The sequence below is a fragment of the Pipistrellus hanaki genome, assembly GCF_964339955.1.
Source record: "Pipistrellus hanaki genome assembly, chromosome: 8".
Lineage (NCBI taxonomy): Eukaryota > Metazoa > Chordata > Mammalia > Chiroptera > Vespertilionidae > Pipistrellus > Pipistrellus hanaki.
This window is the reverse complement of record NC_140510.1, coordinates 47,177,839-47,197,834: the sequence shown is the minus strand read 5'-3', so window position 1 is coordinate 47,197,834 and position 19,996 is coordinate 47,177,839. Positions and strand designations below refer to the sequence as shown.

The 19,996-nt window shown below is 41.6% G+C and overlaps 1 protein-coding gene across 1 annotated transcript in view; it reads left to right on the top strand.

Moving 5' to 3' along the window:
* The first annotated feature begins 1,787 nt into the window (after window positions 1-1,787).
* Window positions 1,788-19,996, top strand: part of OLA1 (Obg like ATPase 1) — a 121,598-nt gene continuing 103,389 nt past the window's right edge. The window contains exons 1-2 of the mRNA XM_084892675.1: window positions 1,788-1,958; window positions 3,244-3,344. Coding sequence (XP_084748801.1) covers window positions 3,244-3,344 — 101 coding nt within the window. The 5' untranslated portion in view covers window positions 1,788-1,958. The remainder of the gene's footprint in view (window positions 1,959-3,243; window positions 3,345-19,996) is intronic.

The window sequence follows — 19,996 nt, the reverse complement described above, 5'->3', positions numbered from 1 at the left end:
GGTGTAGGGGAAAAAAAATCTGACACAGGTAACAGAGAAAAAAATGTTATTTAATAACACTATATTGGGCACTTATTTTTTTTAAATTGAGATATAACTAACGTATAACACAATAACTAACATATAACATATAATTAACATATAACACAACTAACATATAGCACAATGTGTTGATTTGATAAACATATACTGCAATATGATTACCACCATGGTGTTAGCTAACAGGTCCACCACCTTACACAAACTCACAATTTCTTTGTTCTAATGAGAACATTTGAGGTGCAGTCTTTTAGCAACTTTCAAGTGTATAATACAGTTGGCCTTTGAACCACATGTGTTTGAATTGTTCGGGTTCACTTTGTACACATTTCTTTTTTCGATAAATACTGTAAATGTATTTTTTCAAAAAAATTTTTTTAGTTTACTGTACTGTAAGAACACAGTATATAATTCATATAACACACAAAATATGTGTTAGTTGACTATGTTATTGGTAAGGTTCCTGGCCAACAGTAGGCCAGTAGTTAAGTTTTGGGGAAGTCCAAGTTGTATATGGATTTTCAATGCACGGGGGTCAGCGCTCCAACCCCTGCATTGTTGTTCAAGGGTCAGGACCTTCCTAAATGAAAGAATTCCTTCTACCGATGGAGCTCACGGTGTAGTCAGGTGTGGGTGAGAAGGGATGAAATCCTCATGGTAACAACAGATCTTCTTACTATTTATGACCTAATCCTTGGGGGATAGTAGCTTAGTAGCTACAAACACACATTGTCCTCACAGTAATCTCGTGGGGTGAATCTCATCGGCCTCATTTTATCCAGGCGATAAAAAGTTGAGAAACTTTGCAACACAGCTAATGGGTAGTGGAATCCAGACTGGAAACTATGTTTCCCAAATTCTGAAGGCCCTGGTCTTAACTATCCAAAGAGAAAGGGGGAGGTGTGTAGGGGTTGGTTCTATTAAACTCATTTTGGGGTCCCATCTGGGAAATACTCCTGAAGATAAGGTGATGAAGGAGCCCTTAGAATAGATAATAAGATCATAAGCTTTCTCTACTCCTTTCCCCCCCCCCCGCTAAAAACTCACGAGAGGACATGCTTAGAGAGAGGAAGGAAGGAAGGGAGAGCAACATCGATGTGAGAGAAACATGGGTCAGCTGCCCTCCATGCTTCTCCAACCGGAACCCACACATGTGCCCTGACCGGAATCTGAACTGGCAACTGTCCCGTGCACCGGACAATGCTCAATCAACTGAGCCAACCCGGGCGGGCACTCCCTTTTTAAAGAAAGTTTAAAGCTTCTCACCCTCTGTACTGACTACAGATAGTTACAGGAAAAGGAAGCGGGCTGGGGAAGTGGTGTCCGAGAACTCGGTAGGCGGCCGAAGCCTGGATGGCGTGGCGGCTCCCCACACCTCCGGCGGCCCGTCTATGGGCGGGCGGCGAGGGCGAGGGCGCCTCGCGGTTCGTCGGGTGAAGTACGCAGCGTCCAGCGGCGAACGGGCGTGTGCCGGCTACGCGGGGCGTCCACCGGGAAGGAAGCCGAGAACCCGGCAGAGAAGCCCGAGGTGCAGAGAGGGCGGAAGCCCTAAGCTCCGAGGTGAGGTGGGCGGCGGCTCTGGCTCACGCTACCGCCCACTGCGCGTCACCCGGCTCCTCCCACTCTACTCCCGCCTCCCGGCCGATAGGGCCAATGAGAGGGGCGAGCGGGTGCGCGGGGCGGGGCGTGGCTGGACGCGTGGCTGACGCGCAGGTGCAGCCCGGAGCCCCGCCCACCGGTTCTGCCGCCGCCGCCGCCGCCGCCGCCGCCGCCGCCGCCGCTGCCGCTGCCGTCGTGCGTGCTACCGGGCGGAGGGGCCGGGCTTGCGTGTCTCCTCCTTCCTCCCCGCCTCCCGCTGCCGGTGGGACCCGTCTGCCACCGCCTCTGGGACCCCGTGTCATCGCTTTGCCCCCAGCACGGTGAGCCCCGCAGGGAGGCTAGGAGCGCGCTCCCCGCCGCGGCTTCGGCGCCCCGGTCTGTTGCTCTGAGGCCGGCGTCAGGCCAGGGCCGGGCGGCCGGGGCGGAGGGAGGGCGGCAGGCGGCGTGGGGCGTGTGGATGAATGAGACGCCCTCAGACTAGGCCGCGCGTCCCCGGAGGGCCCACGCCGCACGCCGCGCGCTCCGGGGCCAGCCTCGGACGGCCGTGGCCCTGTGCCGAGCGGGCACATGTTGGGTAGCGGCCCGCTCTGGCTGGGCGGCCGGCCATCCCTCGGTAGGAGGCGGCCGGAGGGCTGGCGGGGCTCTGCTCTGGCAGCTGTGCTCCGGAGGCCTGGGGTCTGGCCGGGAACAGGTGTGAATCAAGACCTGAGAAGGGAGATCCCTGGCTCCCGGCGTCAGGGATCTGAGGCTGGGATGTCACTTCCTGAGCGGGGCCTCAGCATGGCCCCAGGAGGGCTAGCTGGACCCAGAAGGCAGGACAGTTTTAGATCCCAGCTTTTCCAACGGGAGGCTGGCAGTCCCCCTGAGTTCCGTCTGCAGTAGTTAAAGTTAGGTTCATTCTGCACGGAGGACCTTGGAGGAGCAGAGGCACGGGGACTGATCAAGTTTCGACTTGTAAATAAAAAAGGGTTGATGGATTAATTTACGGCTAGAGATTAGAGTTGTAGATTCCGGAGGTTGCTTGATGATGAAGTCGTCTATCCTCAGTGCCAGAGTTGGGAGAGACTTGGTTGGGAAGACCTTGACACTTGGCGTGGTTCATCCACGTGAAAAATAGTGCTTTGGAGGCGGGGAATGGGAAAGAACAAATTCCAAATAAGAGAGATGGTTTGGTGTAGGTGACTTGGTTACGGGTAGTTCTATTGATAGAATAGATTTTCTTCGACTCTCTTGTCTGTGCTCCTGCTTCCTAATGTTTTCATTCGTTTGGCCTTACGTTAAGAAATAAAAAGTGTTTCTGAAGAGTCTAGATGCAGTTAAATTTACTTTTGACTTACGACGCCACATATTTTTTAGGTCAGTCTTTCCAGAACTTACCAGGAGCAATTGCTTTGACAACTATCAAAATCAAGTTTGTTTATGAAACTTGAAGTTTGTTGTTGTTGAAAAACAAAGTGGATTTAACTGCGTCAGTTTTTGATTGATATACACAGTATGCTGTTTTCTTAATCTGTTATTCATTAACATATTTTGTATGATGAAATGTATTCTTGGTTGATGGGGATGGTAATGAGTGTTGTTTATATATTTGCTTTGATATTTCAGATGCCCCCGAAAAAGGGAGGTGATGGAATTAAACCACTCCCAATCATTGGAAGATTTGGAACCTCTTTGAAAATTGGTATTGTTGGATTGCCAAATGTTGGGTAGGTGAATGTTGGGCTTTTTTCAATTTCATCTTACAAATATTTTGAGTCCTGTTGTAGAAATGGGAACTCATGAGGTAATTAAAATTTAAATTGAAGGAAAGAGACTAGGTAGCTGGAATATTAATATATTGCAAGACAAGGTTTTTGTTTAGTTGTATTTTATATTTGGTTTTCTATATAGATACTATGTTGAAACTTGAGTTACTTATATTGTTTGTTTTGCTTAAACTCAGAGGAAGAAGCAACAGAGTTAAAACATTGAGTTGAAACAGATTAGCTATTTGCTTGAAGCTGTTGGGAGACACACAGTATTGAATTTAAATGTATATGGAGTAATTTAAATTTGATTTTGGTGTTGGCTGGCTATGTAGAATATCTACCTAGCTACCCGACGCCATGCAGTAGGATACTTTAGGAAATAGTTTTAAAAGCCCCATTATAAATTTGATTAGATTTTTGGGAGATCAGGGATTGGATGGCTAAGTCTTTACTTAGAAGGAAATAATTTTAAATGGAATACTGGAAGCTGCTAGATAAAAGGGTGTCTGTTATAAAGTGGCTAAATTTGAAAGCAAAATTTGAGTTTTGTAATGTTTAAAATTTAAGTGAATCATTTATTTGCAAATAAGGCAGTGATAGGAAATATAGGTGGGGTTTATCATATAAATCTATACACTGGCAACTTGAATGTTCAGTCTACTTTTATTATTTTCCCTTCTATTTTAATACCTTTTATTAACTATCCTATATAATAAAAGCCTAATATGCAAATTGTCCCCTTGGGCAGTCGTTCGACCTGGAGACCGGGAGTTTGACCAACAGGGCTGGCACAGAACATGGCGGGCGTTGGTAACGCAGCTCTAGCAGTGGGTGGCAGTGGAGGCGCTGCTGGCCACCATGGGCCCTGATGAGAGCAGGACCATGACAGGATGGTGGAGCAGGCCAAGGCAGGTGCGAGCAGGGGCCTGATTGCCCTGCTGATTACCCCACTGACCATTGATGGCGACCACAGGGATAGGGTGGGGGGGCAGGAGGGGGTTAAGGCGGGGTAAGAGGCAGGGCCACCCCTTGGCTCCCAGGTGCTGAGGTGGCTGGGTGAGGCCCTGGCCCTGATCTGTCGCCCAGCAGGAAGGATGGTGGAGCAGGTGAGGGGACAGTGCCAGGCCAAGGCAGGGTGCCAGGCAGGGCTGCGGGGCTGTGAGGCTAGGGGAATGAAATGGAGCCCCATCTTCACAGGCCAACCCGAGAGCCCCCAGCCATGCATGAATTTGTGCACCAAGTAAAATATAAAATGTCTCAAGAGTGATTAGGGTGTGGTAATGGATTTATTATGGTGACTGAAGTATTTTGACATGTGGTTTAGGCTTTCAGATTGGTGGCAGGTAGGGCAACATGTTCTTTCATGTGGAAAGAGCCCCTTGGAGCCCCTGTCAGAGAGACTGCTTAGTGAATGGAGCATGACACGATCAAATAAAGCTGTTCTTAAATTTTTGTAATGTAAAACGTAAACAAGTGTGCCTGTCCTAATTTCTATTCTGAAGTCGGAGAGGTTTCCATTTTGAAGGGGTTTCTTGCTGTGATATAGGCTGCTTGCAAAGTAAAATGAAATAGAGAACATGGAAATATAAGCAAAACAAATAATTAAGCAAAGTACTGTAGGGTGCTGTCAACAAACTTGAAAGCATGATATCGTCATTATGTGTGTTTGAGCTCTATTGCACCTGAAAGCAAGACATAGTTTTTAGATATTAACATACTTCTCTTATTCTAGAATCACTGCAGTCAGTGCAAGTTGACATTAAATGGGACTACTTTAAAATGGGCCACCTTAAGAAGTATTTCCTATGAGATTTTAAATCATAAAGTATATGAGAATTAATCTCAAATATTTTATTATCCAATATAAATGTGCTATTTATGCTTTTAAATTAAATACACCTTCAACTACATCCCCCAATTTTATTTTATTTATTTTATTTTATTTTTTTTTTTTTTACCAGTTCAATAAGTTTTTATTTTTCATATTATTACAAATGTTCCTTCCCTCCCTCCCCCACCATTGCTCTCCTCCACCAGGTTCCCACCCCACTCTCTGCCCTTTCCCCTCTCCCCATTGTCCTCATCCATAGGTGCACAGTTTATGTTCAGTCTCTTCCCACGCCCCCCTCTCCCCTTTTCCCCAAGAATCGTCAGTTCACTCCCCTTCCATACCTCTGATTCTATTATATTCAACAGTTAATATTGTTCATCAGATTTTTTTAATTTCCTTGGTTTTTAGATTCACTTGTTGATAATTACGTATTTGTTGTTCATAATTTTTATCTTTGTTTACTTTCTCTTCTGAAAGAACCCCCTTCAGCAATTCATATAATTCTGGTTTGGTGGTGATGAACTCCTTTAGCTTTTTTTTATTAGTGAAGCTCTTTATCTGGCCTTCGATTCTGAGTGATAGCTTCGCTGGGTAGCTTATTTTTGGCTGTAGGTTCTTGCTATTCATCACCTTGAATGTTTCTTGCCATTCCCTTCTGGCCTGCATGGTTTCTGTTGAGAAGTCAGCTGACAATCGTATAGGTGCTCCTTTATAAGTTACTACCTTCTTTGCTCTTGCTTCTTTTAATATTCTCTCTTTATCTTTTGCTCTTGGAATTTTAATAATGATGTGTCTCGGTGTGGTCCTCTTTGGATTCCTTTTGTTTGGAGTTCTGTGCACTTCCTGGACTTGTAAGTCAAATTCTTTCACCAGGTGGGGGAAGTTTTCTGTCACTATTTCTTTCAGTATGTTTTCGATATCTTGCTCTCTCTCATCTTCTGGAACCCCCATAATTCTGATGTTGGTTCGCTTGAAGTTGTCCCAGAGGTTTCTTACATTATCTTCAATTTTCTGGATTCTCTTGCCTTCTAGCTTCTGTGGAGGAGTGTCTTCTGGCTCTTTATGTTCCAAATCTTTGACTTGATTCTTGCGATCTTCCCTTCTGTTTTTAGGACTCTGTAGAATATTTTTTATTTCAGACAATGTATTCTTTATTTCTTGTTGTTCCCTTATCATTTCTTGATGGTCTCTTTTCATATCCTCATAGGCCTTATCCATCTTTTCTAGGAAATTCTTGAAAAACCTTATAAGCGTAGATTTGAACTCTATATCCAGACGCTTTTTGTCCTCCATTTCTTTCGTTTGTGATCTATTTTGTTGTCGCATTTCGCAGTTACAGATGGGACGGGGTTTCAGGGTGGAGCCTGCAGCTTTGGCTTCCGTCAGCCCCGCCCTATGCGGGTCCTTCAGTGCTCGCTGCCGGCGCCTCTGAGAGAAAGGTGCCCTCGATTTTCGCCTGCTGCCAAACAGTCTATGCTCTCCCCCAATGAGCCCGGTATTGGGGTTCAGTTCAGTTGGAAGTGGAGTTGGAGGTGGCGTTCACAGCAGTCTGGAGCCCCAGTCTCCTTCCCGTCAGGGCAATCCCGCGGCACAGCCGACCGTCCCTTCTCTGGGGGCAGTGTGCGCGCCTCCGGGACCTCCTTTCTCCGCTCCCCCGGGGTTCCGACTTACAGCCCAGCTCCCTATGGCTGAGCCTGAGTCCCCGGGGTCTGGCCTAGAACTGGGGTTCAGAGCAGTCAGGGGCCCAGCACAGTCGGAGTTTTCTCTCCTTCCCGCTTGGGAACGCCCGCCAGGCACTCGGCCTCCCTCCTCTCTGGCTCCGTCCTCTCCGCGCGCGCCGCGTGTCTCCGTACCTTAGGCTTTTACAGCTCCTCCGTGCTTCCTTCTGGTTTTCTCCTTGCTTCTTGTTGTAGGATTTCCAGTCAGTCGACTTTCCTGTAGTTCTGGGTAATGTCCATTTTATATTTTAGTTGTATTTTATTAAAATTGTTGTGTGCGGCTGCGGCTAGTTGCCTACCCGAGCAGCCATCTTGGATTCTCCGGTTCGGAACCAGTTCAATTCCTGGTCAGGGTGACATCCCCCAATTTTATTGAGGTACTTTACAAACAGTAAAGTTCACTCATTTTAATAATGTACAGCTTGATGAATTTTGGCAATTGTGTTTGGTTGTGAACATACCCAGTATATGAAGATTTGGTTCCTAGATTTGTTCTGCTTTTTCTTACCTGAGTGACAATTTATAAATTATCTCCTCTTGGGCCAGTGTATTATTGTAAGTGGGAGTCTTGGATATTACTTTAAAAGAAAAACCTCCTTAAAAAAATTAATTTTCTTTAGAGCAGTTTTAGTTTCACAGCAGAATTGAAGGATGGATGGTGCAGAGATTTCCCATATACTGCTTGCCCTCTCACATACATAGCCTTACCCCTTTCAACACCCCCCAGCTGAGTGGTACATTTGTTATAATGGATGAACCTACATTAACACATCATAATCACCCAAAAGTCCATAGTTCGCCGTAGGGTATACTCTTGGTGTGGTACATTGTGTGGTTTGGGACAAATGTCTAATGGCATGTACCCACCATTATATTGTAGTATCACACAGAATAGTTAAGTTTCCTCCATGTCTTTCCATGGCTTACAAAGTTCATTTCTTTTTAGTGCTGAATAATATTCCGTGGTCCAGATGTACCATAAGTTTATCCATTTATCTTCTGTAGGACTTGTTGGTTACTTACAAGATTTAACAGTTTGAATAAAACTGCTGTAAACATCCATGTGCAAGTTTTTTGTGGTCATAAAAACTTGTCCACAAGTTAGTTTGAGTGCATACCAAGGAGCACAATTGCTGGATTATATGGTCAGACTGTTTAATTTTATAAGAAACTTCTCAAGTGGCTATGACATTTTGCATTCCCACCAGTAGTGAATGAGAGTTTCTGTTGCTCCACCTTCACATCCTTGTCAGCATTTGGTTTTCAGTGTTCCGGATTTCGGATATATTAAATAGGTGTGTAGTTGTGCCCCACTGTTGTTTAAATGTGCATTTCCCTGATGACATATGGTGTGAGCATCTTTTCATATGCTTATTTGTTATTTATATATCTTTGATGAGGTCTCTGTTAAGATATTAGGCCCATTTTTTTTTTTTTATCATGTTGTTTGTCTTCTTACTGTATGTATTGTAGGAGTTCTTTGTACATTTTAGATAATAGTTCTTTTTTTTTTTTTTTTTAAATATATTTTATTGATTTTTGTACAGAGAGGAAGGGAGAGGGATAGAGAGTCAGAAACATCGATGAGAAAGAGTCATCGATCAGCTGCCTCTTGCACACCCCCTACTGGGGATATGCCCACAACCAAGGTACATGCCCTTGACCGGAATCGAACCCGGGACCTTTCAGTCCCCAAGCCGACGCTCTATCCATTGAGCCAAACCGGTCCCGGCTAGATAATAGTTCTTTATCAGGTGTGTCTTTGCAAATATTTTCTCTCAGTCTGTGGCTTGTTTTCTCATTCTCTTGATGTAGTCTTTCACAGAGCAAAAGTTTTTAATTTTAATGAAGTCTAGTTTATTATTTCTCACATGGATCATTCCTTTGGTGGTGTATATAAAAGTCACTACTATATCCTATGTCATCTAGGTTTTTCCCCTAGTTCTTAGGAATTGTATAGTTTTGGGTTTTTACATTAGGTCTGTGATCCATTTTCATTTTATTTTATTTTATTTATTTATTTTAAATCTGTAAGTACATACAGTTTTCTCTAATTTTTAAAAAAATACATTTTATTGATTTTTTTACAGAGAGGAAGAGAGAGGGATAGACAGAAACATCGATGAGAGAGAATCATAGATCAGCTGCTTCTTGCACACCCCCTACTGGGCACGCACCCGCAACCGAGGTACATGCCCTTGACCGGAATCGAACCTGGGACCTTTCAGTCCGCAGGCCGACACTCCCTATCCACTGAGCCAAACCGGTCTCGGCTGTGATCCATTTTTAGTTAAATTTTGTGAAGGGTGAAAGGCCTGTATCTAGATTGTGTGTGTGTGTGTGTGTGTGTGTGTGTGTGTGCATGTGCATGTGCGCGCGCTTTTGGATGTCCAGTTGTTCCAGCACCATTTATTGAAAAGACTATCTTTGTTCCATTGTATTACCTTTGCTCTAGAAACTACATTTTGATATTCCAGACTTCTTTGCTGTGTCATGGGACAGCTCTTCTTGTTACCATTGCACGAGGTGGGATTAGTTTCAATTAAGAGTGTTGGAAAACCCCAAATAACATTTGCTTAACCAGAAGTTTCTTTTTATGAAAAGTGTGAATTTTGCAGTTAGAGATTGGTATACTGACTCTGCTTGTGAACTCCTCAGGAACCCCAGCTGCTTTAATTTACACTTTGGTGATCCCAAAGGTGTGGGCTTCATCTTCATGGTGCAAGGTACAATTTCCAGGCAGCTGGGTATCTGAAGGGTCAGATAAGGGATTCCCCCCCCCCCCCCCCCCCATGTAAACTGTCACATCCTTTGCTATCTCCTGCTAACATCCCTTTGTCTAGATTTAGTTGCAAGAATTTATTTGCAAGGAAGGCTAGGAAATGTCTTTATTTCGATGCTCATATGTTCAGTTAGGAATTCCATTACCTGGAAAGGAGAGAATGGATATTGGACAACTGTATATTCTGTTTGAACACTAAGTAACTGTCCCAAGGGAGTACTTGTCTTGCTTAGTAGATACTTCTGAGAATGTGCTTTGGTTGTTCATTCAACTTGCCTTTTCCCAATTTGACATAGACCAACCACAAATTCTTTTTTTTCCCCATGCTGGTGACATTGATTTATATTGCAACCACAGAGTCTTTAAAAGCTATTTACTGCTGTTTAGGGAAAATATTGTAGGAAATGCTAAAAAAATAATAATAATAATCACAAGATAATTATGTTTAGTGTTTTAGATTTCTATTCTTGTGTAGCAAACCATTCTAGAGTTCATAGTTTAAACCAGGGGTGGGGAACCTTTTTTCTGCCAATAGCCATTTGAATATTTATAATATCATTCAAGGGCCATATAAAATTATCAACTTCAAAATTAGCCTGTTATATTTGGTCAAACATTTAATTAACTCACTCCTAATGCATAGCAGTGCCAGACCTAATTGTTTTGCAGGCCTTATATGGCCTGCAGACTGGACATACCCCACCCCTGGTTTAAATGATAATAATTTATTTCATGACTAGAGGCCTGATGCATGAAAATTCATGCAAGAGTAGGCCTTCCTTCCCTGGACTGCTGGCACCAGCTTCCCTCTGGCACCTGAGACCCAGGCTTCCCTTCTCCGGCCGCTGGCAGGCACCCAGCACTCAGGCTGGCTTCCCTTAGGCTGCCCGCAGGCACCAGGGACCCAGGTTGGCTTCCTCCAGCCCTGGCTTGGTCAGGAAGGATGTCCGGAATGATGCCTGGTCTAATTAGCATATTACTCTTATTATTATAGATTCTGTAGGGTAGTTGAGGCTTTGCTGGTTTCACTGTGGATTTCTCATGCATTAGGACGGTGGCTAGTCAGTATTAGAAGGTCCACGATGGCCACACCCACAAGTCGGGTCTTATCAGTGTTGGCTGGAAGTCGGGCATTTCTGTCCTTTTTTACTGTCCTCTTTCTCTCCTAGTGGTCTCCAGCCCAATTTTTTTGTAGCATGGTGGCTAGCTCCCAAGAGAGTAACAGTGTGGTAAAAAAAAGATATTATTTTTTATTAAAATGTTCTATTTTACTTTAATGACTCATTTATTTCAGCCCTTTGTATTCAGCATGTCTCTATTGAAATAAACCCACCTTTCTATGAAAATTAAAGCTTTTGTTTTTTTGAGGCCCACATAAACTTAAACTTATTTATTTGGCCCATGTTAGCCTTTGAGTTTGACTTGCTTGCTGTAGAGGCTCCATTCTATGCCCTGAAGGAAGATTATTCTTTAGGCTGCTAATACTGGTGATGAGAGCATTTTCATTATAAAGAGTTGATAAAGTTAAGCTGCAAAACAGAGATTCCCATGTCTGTGAATGCACAGAGTAACAAGCTTTTAAAACATTTTAAAATGTATAAATTCATGCACTGATGGGGTCTCTTGGGGTGGCCTTCAGAGATTGGGCCCCCACTCGTGCCTCCAGCTTTGTAGCCCCAGCTTGTGCCCTCAGCCTTGCAGCCCAGCAGCCCCCCCTGCCATCCTGCCTTGTCCTTGGCACCACCCCTTCACCTGGTCCACCATCCTGCTGCGGTCCCGCTCTCCTCAGGGCCCATGGGGGCCAACGGCACCTCCATTGCCGCCCACTGCCAGCGCCATGTCACCAATGTCCACTGTGTTCCGTGATGCCCCCTGGTGGGCAGAGTCTGTCATATTGAGCAGTCAAACTCCCGGTTGAACTGCATATGGGACAATTTGCATATTAGGCTTTGATTATATAGGCTACTAGGTGCTCAATAAGTATTTTTTTTCATGCTGACTAGATTTCCCCCCAATATTTGATTATAAAAGATTTCACATATGGAAAAGCACTGAATTTTTATATGTAATAATGTTTATTATGTACATTATATACAAAGAACAATAAACAATTATGTTTATTCTATCCCCGGGATAAACTAAATTTTTATTTTATAGTTGTAAATTTTTTTTTTTTTGAGAAAATTTTTTAAATTTAATACATCTTTATTCAGATTATTACCATTGTTTCTCTTTTTTCCCCCATAGCTCCCCTCCACCTAGTTCCCACCCCACCCTCTGCCTTTACCTCCCCCCCCCCCCACTGTCCTTATCCATAGGTGTATGATTTTTGTCCAGTCTTTTCCTGCACCCTCACACCCCTTTCACCCCCGAGAATTGTCAGTCCACTCCTTTTCTATGCCCCTGATTCTATTATATTCACCAGTTTATTCTCCATCAGATCTTTTATTTACTTGAGTTTTAGATTCACTTGTTGATAGATATGTATTTGTTGTTCATAATTTTTATCTTTACCTTTTTCTTCTTCCTCTTCTTAAAGAATACCTTTCAGCATTTCATATAATACTGGTTTGGTGGTGATGAACTCCTTTAGCTTTTTCTTATCTGTGAAGTTCTTTATCTGCTCTTCAATTCTGAATGATAGCTTTGCTGGGTAGAGAATGATAGCTTTGCTGGGTAGAGTTGTAGGTTCTTGCTATTCATCACTTTGAATATTTCTTGCCACTCCTGTCTGGCCTGCATAGTTTCTGTTGAGAAATCAGCAGACAATCGTATGAGTGCACCATTGTAGGTCATTAACTGTTTTTCTCTTGCTGCTTTTAATATTCTTTTTTTGTCTTTTGCTCTTGGCATTTTAATTATGATGTGTCTTGGTGTGGTCCTCTTTGGATCCCTTTTGTTTGGGGTTCTGTGTGCTTCCTGGACTTGTAAGTCTATTTCTTTCACCAGGTGGGGAAGTTTTCTGTCATTATTTCTTCAAATAGGTTTTCAGTGTCTTGCTCTCTCTCTTCTTCTGGCACCCCCATAATTCAGATGTTGGTTTGCTTGAAGTTGTCCCAGAGGCTCCTTACACTATCTTCATGTTTTTGGATTATTTTTTTCTTTTTGCTTTTCTGGTTGAGTGGTTTTTGCTTCTTTGTATTTCAAATCTTTGACTTGATTCTTGTGATCTTCTAGTTTGCTGTTAGATCTCTGTATAATATTTTTTTATTTCAGTCAGTGTATGTCTAATTTCTAGTTGGTCCTTTTTCATATCCTCTAGGGTCTCACTAAATTTATCAGCCTTTACTAGAAAATTTTGAAAACCCTTATAACCGTGGTTTTGAACTCTATATCCAGTGGTTTGCTTTCCTCCATTTCTTTCATTTGTGATCTGTTTCTTTGTTTCCGCATTTTGGCTTCTTCCCTGAGTTGATAGGGCACAGTGGCTCAACCTCCCCAGTTACCTGAGGTGGACACTCTTGGTGCACCCCTTTGTGGGCTGTGTGCACAGTCTTGTTGTAGTTAAGCCTTGATTGTTGTTGGTATCACTGGGAGGAATTGACCTCACTGTGAGGATCAGCTGTGTCTACGCTGGGAGAACTTCTGTGCTGGAGACACCCTTAGGAGACAAGACTTGCAAAAGCCTCTGTGCTCAGCTTGGATGGGGTGGAGTCTCAGGGCGGAGCAGATAGCATTGATTTCTCATCAGCCCTGCCCTAATAGGTCCCTGTGTCTCAGTGTCCTGTGGTAATCACTGCGAGCACCTCTGAGAGAAAGCCGCCCTTGTGTTCCACCCACTGCTAGACAGTCCAGTTTCTCCCTGAATGAGTCTGGGTCTTCAGAGTCTTGCCCAAAACTGGAGTTCAGTGCAGTTGGGAGCTTTTTTCTCCCTCCCATTGAGAAAGCCAGTGTGTATTTAGTTGGCTTGCCTTCTCCATACGTGCACCTCAGTACCTCTGCCTTCCACAGTTCCTCTGAGTCTCAGTGTGCTTTTCTCTTTCCTGACAGTCCAGTTTCACCCCAAATGGGTCTGGGTCCCCAGAGTCTCGCCCAGAACTGGAGTTCAGCGCAGTCGTGAGCTTTTGTTTCCTTCCAGCTTGAGAAAGCCAGGCACACACTCAGTTGCCAGTCCTCTCCGCGTGTGTGTCTCAGTACCTTTGTCTCCTGCAGCTCCTCTGAGTCTCAGTGTGCTTTTCTCTTTCCTTCCAGTTGTAGAATTTACACTCAGCCAGCCTTTCTGTGGTTCTGGATGATGTCAGTTTTGTCTTTTAGTTGTAGTTTTGAAATTGTTGTGTGAGGCAGCAGTTTTAAGTGTTTACCTATGCCGTCATCTTGGTTTCCTCACTGGTTGTAAATTATTAGCATTAATATCTTCCACTTATGATTATTGATTTTTTTGCAGAGTGCTTGCATGAACTAGTTTGAAATTGATGTGGAAGTGAAGGTACGGAGTGGTGCAAATTTTAGTTTTTTAAAAAAATTTTAGGTCTTTTAAGGCCTTTAAAAAATGTTTGCTTTTGGAAGAACTATCGCAAAAGACAATAGTGAACTGAATGCCAAAGCTGGCGCTTGTTTTAAGTAAGTACTTAACTAACTTAAACTCTGTACCCTATTTGACATTGTCAGTAACTCTCCACCTCTTTTGCTCTTCCTTCAGTCTTTTGTTTGCTATACTTCCTGTATTTGCTCCTTAATAATAGGTTTCTGGTCTTGGTTGTCTTCTCTTTTATACTTTCTCCCTAGGTGGTCTCATCTTCTCCTCATTTTAATAATCTACTGGCTTCTATTTTCTAAATTTATACATTCTGCTCAGGTTGCATCTGAGTTCCAGATTCATGTATCTTCTCCCCTGAATATCTCCAGTTAAAATGTCTCCACTCATCATGACTAAGGCTAAGCTCATTGCCGCGTGCATTCCCTATTTTTGGCTAATAATACTACTTTCCATTCAGATACTTGCGAGATTTATTTTTGCATCCTTTTCCTTTAACTCAATTTTTTTTAGTAGGGCACTAAACCTGTCTATTTTCCTCACATCTTCATTTCTTACTTGAAGTATTTATTGCAGAGGCTTCTGCTTTCTTCTTTTCTCTTCATTGTACTGCTCCAGTCAGTGAAAGGGAAACTTTATTGAGGCCCCAGGGTCGAGGGTATTCAAAGGTATGCTGGCCGAGTGGGTGGTGTGTGGAGGGACCTTTTTGACCTTCTTGGGACACAGGTTGTTGGTGTGACCCTCTGTCTTGTGGGAGTTGACAGCACTGGGGTGCAGGTGGGCAAAACAGTTGAGACAGGTCATATTGTCGCAGTTGTATTTCTAGGCCAGCTTATATGATTTGCAGTTATTTTTCTCCCATTCTGTAGGCTGTCTTTTTACTTGGTTAGTTGTTTCCTACAGAGGTTTTAATTTTGTTACAGTGTCATTTTTCTATTTTTGCTTTTGTTTCCTGTGGTTTTAATATCTAAGAATCTAATAGCATGACTTCCCCCTGTTTTAGGAATTCTATAATTTTAGATTCTGTATTTAGATCTTCAATACATTTTGAGTTAATTTTTGCATATGGTATAAGGTAAGGGTCCAAGTTCATTTTTTGTATTTGGTTATCCAGTTTTCTCAGCACCATTTGTTGAAGAAACACTCTTTTCCCCATTGTGTGGTCTTGGAATACTTGTTAAAGGTCATTAAATCATGTATGGGAGGCTTAATTTCTGGGCTCTATTTATTCCCCTGGGCTATGTGTCTATCTTTATGCCAGTTTCACACTGTTTTGATTACTATAGTTTTGATATCAAGAACCATGCTATAGACTTCTAGGAAAGAATACCATGGAGGTAAAGTGTCTTTTCTTGTTGCATTATAATTGAAGGATATATGATACCAACATGACATATTACTGGTGATAATAACCTTGATCACTTGGTTAAGGTGGTGTCTACCAGATTTCTTCACTGTAAAATTATCCCTTTTTCCTTTCCAAACTCTGTTCATTGGTAGCAGGTCACTAAGTCCAACCCAATAAGAAGGAAATTAAGCTCCATCTCCTGAAGTAAAAAATATCAAAGACTTTGTAGACATTTGTTAGAACCACTACAGTAAATTAATTAGTATGTGGGGAAAGATATTTTGAGGTTATTCAAATATCGTGTTTTTCTTTAAAGTTTCCCCTACTAAATTTTATCATTCCTCAGAACGGATTTTGCAACAATTATTAGTGGTATATTAATGGTGATATTTTAATTTCCTTATTTGTTTTACATTTGTTATTTGGAATTCTCCTACGGGAAAGATTTGTCTTGCCCCAACATTTTGTTGTTTATTCACCCCACATTTTATTATTTATTCAATCATTTATATAGTTATGTTTGGGCTCACTGAATTTTGTTTTAGTCTTTGGGTTATAACCCAATATTATTAGTACTATTTATTTTGTTGCTAAGATAGTTCTGGCTTTGGTCATTAGGAGGTGTTCCTAAGAAGCAAGTCATTAAGTCCAACCCACACCCAATGGGAAGGGAATTAAGCTCCACCTCCTGAAGGAAGAAATATCAAAGAATTTATAGACGTTTGTTAGAACCACTACTGTAAATTAATTAATATGTGGGGAAAGGTATTTTGAGGTTATTCAAATATTGCCTCTTTTATCCCTTTGACATATCTCCATCATATTTCCCCCCATGTTTTAAACACTAAAAGGTGTTTCAAACTAACGTTGTATTTTTCCTGTCCCAACCTTGACTCAAGGGAGCCCAGGTTTCTTTTACTGGAGAATGGTAATTAGAAACTAAGATCCAGGCTCTAGGTATATGTGCTGCTGTACTGCTTTTGCCCTTTTTACTTATTAGGATACATAATGTGGTTATATTAACCTATGTATATACATATTGCTATTTATTTCTGTATCTAGCAGATAGATATATTTTTTTCTTAACAGTTTATTTGTAACCAAATTAAAAACATATTAAAAGAACATTGTTCTTTTTTTCACGTTTTGGATGTGTGTTCTATTAATGGTTAATTCAGAGTGCTATGGATTTGCATTGGTATCCTAACTTCCTAATACATATTATAATTTTGCATAAGATTTTAGATAAAACACCTATTTAGTCAGATTTACTTATAACAGTAAACTATGCAATTTAAAAATAAAGTATTTAGGTCCTAAATGGAGGGGGTATACTAGTACATTAAGTCTAACACTCTTTTTTTTTTTTAATGTTATCATTGCTGAAATAATAGTTATGTAAACCCATTCTTGCAAAATAGAGATATATACAATTTTGAACCTCCTACTTTCAAGTTTTAATAATAATCTTAAGGAAAAGAAAGACTTTACATGATCTAAATGTGTGTGTGTGTGTGTGTGTGTGTGTGTGTGTGTGTGTGCGCGCGCGTGCGTGCGCGCGCGCAAAACCCTCATTTCACAAAAAGCCTTATTGGTTTTTAACACTTCAGGCTTAGGCCAAATTTTCAAATTCTTTGCTTTTGCAAGGCTTTTCTTTAATAGATTTGAATAGATCAAAATGTTTTAACTTACCACTGAAGCCTATAGTAATAATCCTTAGAAATTTTCCTTTTTTTTTTCCTTCTTTATTTCTTTGTACCTTTTTGTACTTACAAAGCTATTGGAAGGAATAGATAACTTTATGAAATTTAAAATCCATGTCCAAGATTAGATTATCTGTGAAAATGGAGATTTGTCTTCCATTTTAGTTGGTATGTAAGATATTTTTTTTGCTTAAGAAATAATGGAACTTTTTTTTTACCCTATGATATGTTTGAAGGGTTAAACTTTTTTCTTTTTTATAAAACATTTTTATTCATGTAGACAATAAAAATTGATATACTTAATAGCCATAAATTTTAAAATAACTTCATAAATTTCTTGCAGTGTTTTTACATTTCAATTACTATGACTGTGGTAACAGTAGTGAGCACACTGCTATAGTTTTTAAAAACTAATGTACAAAAATACAGCTACACTTTTTTTTTGTCCCCTCCCTCACTCGAAAAAGGCACAAGTGTTCTATAAGTGTTTGGATTAATTAATATATTTAAATTTTGTTTTAAGTACTTTTTTGGCAACATTATTGTGTAATGTTTTTATTACAGGTATAGCTTATAAATAAAAGGCTAATAGGCTAATATACAAATTGACTGGACGGCAGAAAGACTGGTCGCTATGACACACACTGACCACCAGGGGGCAGACGCTCAAAGCAGGAGCTGCTTCCTGGTGGTCAGTGCCACTCAGCCAGATGCGGGGCTCACAGCTGGCGAGTGCAGCGGTGGTGGCAAGAGCCTCTCCCTCCTCCCTGGCAGTGCTAAGGATGCCCAACTGCCAAGGGGTACTAAGCCATCAGTCAGACATATCCCAAGGGCTCCTAGACTGTGAGAGGGCACTGATCGGCCTGAAGGGACCCCCAAACCCACCCCCTACACCCCACCCCCCACCCCCAAATGCACTAATTTCATGCACCGGGCCTCTCTAATATATAAATAAGGACCCATGGACTATTCTGGCAACTTAAGTATCACTTTTTGTTTTGATGGGAAGGGGAATAAGGAAGGGAGAGCGTCACCATTTCACATTTTTGTAGTTTTCCCTCTTGGGAGAAATATCCTAAGGATTCTAGTTGTGTTCTTGAGGTCCTCTTAAGTTTCCACCGAACCCTTTGTTGGGTTCTCTGTCCTCCAGCATCAGCTTTCCATGAGTGTAAAGCCTCTTTTTCTGCCTAGAATGGGCATAAGGTTTCTAGGATAAAAGGCTGTGGAGGTCAGAAGCACTTCTTTGAGATTTTTTTCAAACATTTTCAGATTCCTAGCCCCTTCAGATGGCTTCTGTATTCTGCATGTATATGGCTTTTCTATTATAGTTCTGGGTGGGAATTCTTATCTCCTGTTAGCTTTTGCATCTCACCCAGAAGCAGAATTTCTTTCCTTCCCCACTTAAAAAAAAAAAATCTGGTTATTTGTCTACAGAATTTTACAAAGTCTGAATTTTGTTGATTGCATCTGTGTGGTATCATTTAATATGCTCTTGTGTCTCCTTTATTTCCTGTAAAGTGGTAGTAATATCTATTAGTAAAGGCTTGATCAGATTAACATCAGATAATTTTTGATCAGATAATTTTGTCAACAGTATATGAATGATGATATATATATACTTGTATTGTTAGGTGGTACTATTTCCCCCCTCTTTTTGCAGTATTAACTATCATTGGTGATCATTACCCAGCTCCATTAATTCCTTAGGGGTTGCAGAATGGTAATAGTCTTAAGTTTTTGTTTTGTTTTTTTCATTTATTGCCTAGACTATGTCTATAAAATAATATCACTATCAACTCTTTGTTACCCTGTCTTTAAGGATGCATCATCTAGCATCCTTAAAAGGTTATCAGAGAAAGTTTTTGTTTTGTTTTGTTAAGGATTATTAACAATTCATGGATATAAAGTTACTGTTGACTCTTGAACAACAAGGGTCTGAGGGGATAGGCATGCTTAGAAGGACCCACCCTGGTACAGTTGAAAATCTGCCTCTAATTTAAATTGGCCCTCTGCATATGCAAATACCCAACTTTGGATTGAAAATTGATTTGTTACTGTTTATTGTAGCTATTCTTATTGATGCTCAGATTGATTCATTTTGGCCAACAAACCTATTCAAATTGGCTCCAGAGTGCTTTTGATAGGACTCTAAGGCTTTTTACCAATTTCCTTGTTTTCCTTTGGGAAAAATCATTTGAGACTCATCCATAATAATAAAAGCATACTATGCTAATTAGACCAGACAGCCACACCCATCAACCAATCAGGGCAAGTATGCAAATTAACCCAACCAAGATGGTGGTTAATTTGCATATCCAGGCCAAAGCAAAGACTGAAGATGGCATAGAAAGAAGCCAAGTGCTGCAGAAGGGAGCGAAGCTGCCGAGAAGCAAGCAAGCAGGGCGGTGGAGAAGTAAGGGAAGCAGGCAGGTGGGGAGAAGGGAGAGAAGCCAGTGGGCCTGCGGAGAAGGAAGGGAAGCAGGTGGGGCTGTGGAGAAGGGAGGGAAGCAGGCGACCGTAGCAGGAATCTTCCTGCAAGGGACCTGTAATATCTATATATATATTTATATATAGATATCTATATTTACATATAGATATTTATATATATCTATATCTATCTATTTATCTATCTATCTATCTATCTATCTATATATAGTTCAATGCTTTAAAAAAAATCTAGCTCTGTGGAAACAAGTGATGTCATCTTAATTATCATTCCTAGGGGTCTGGAATTGTTACCAGGCTCTTAGAGGT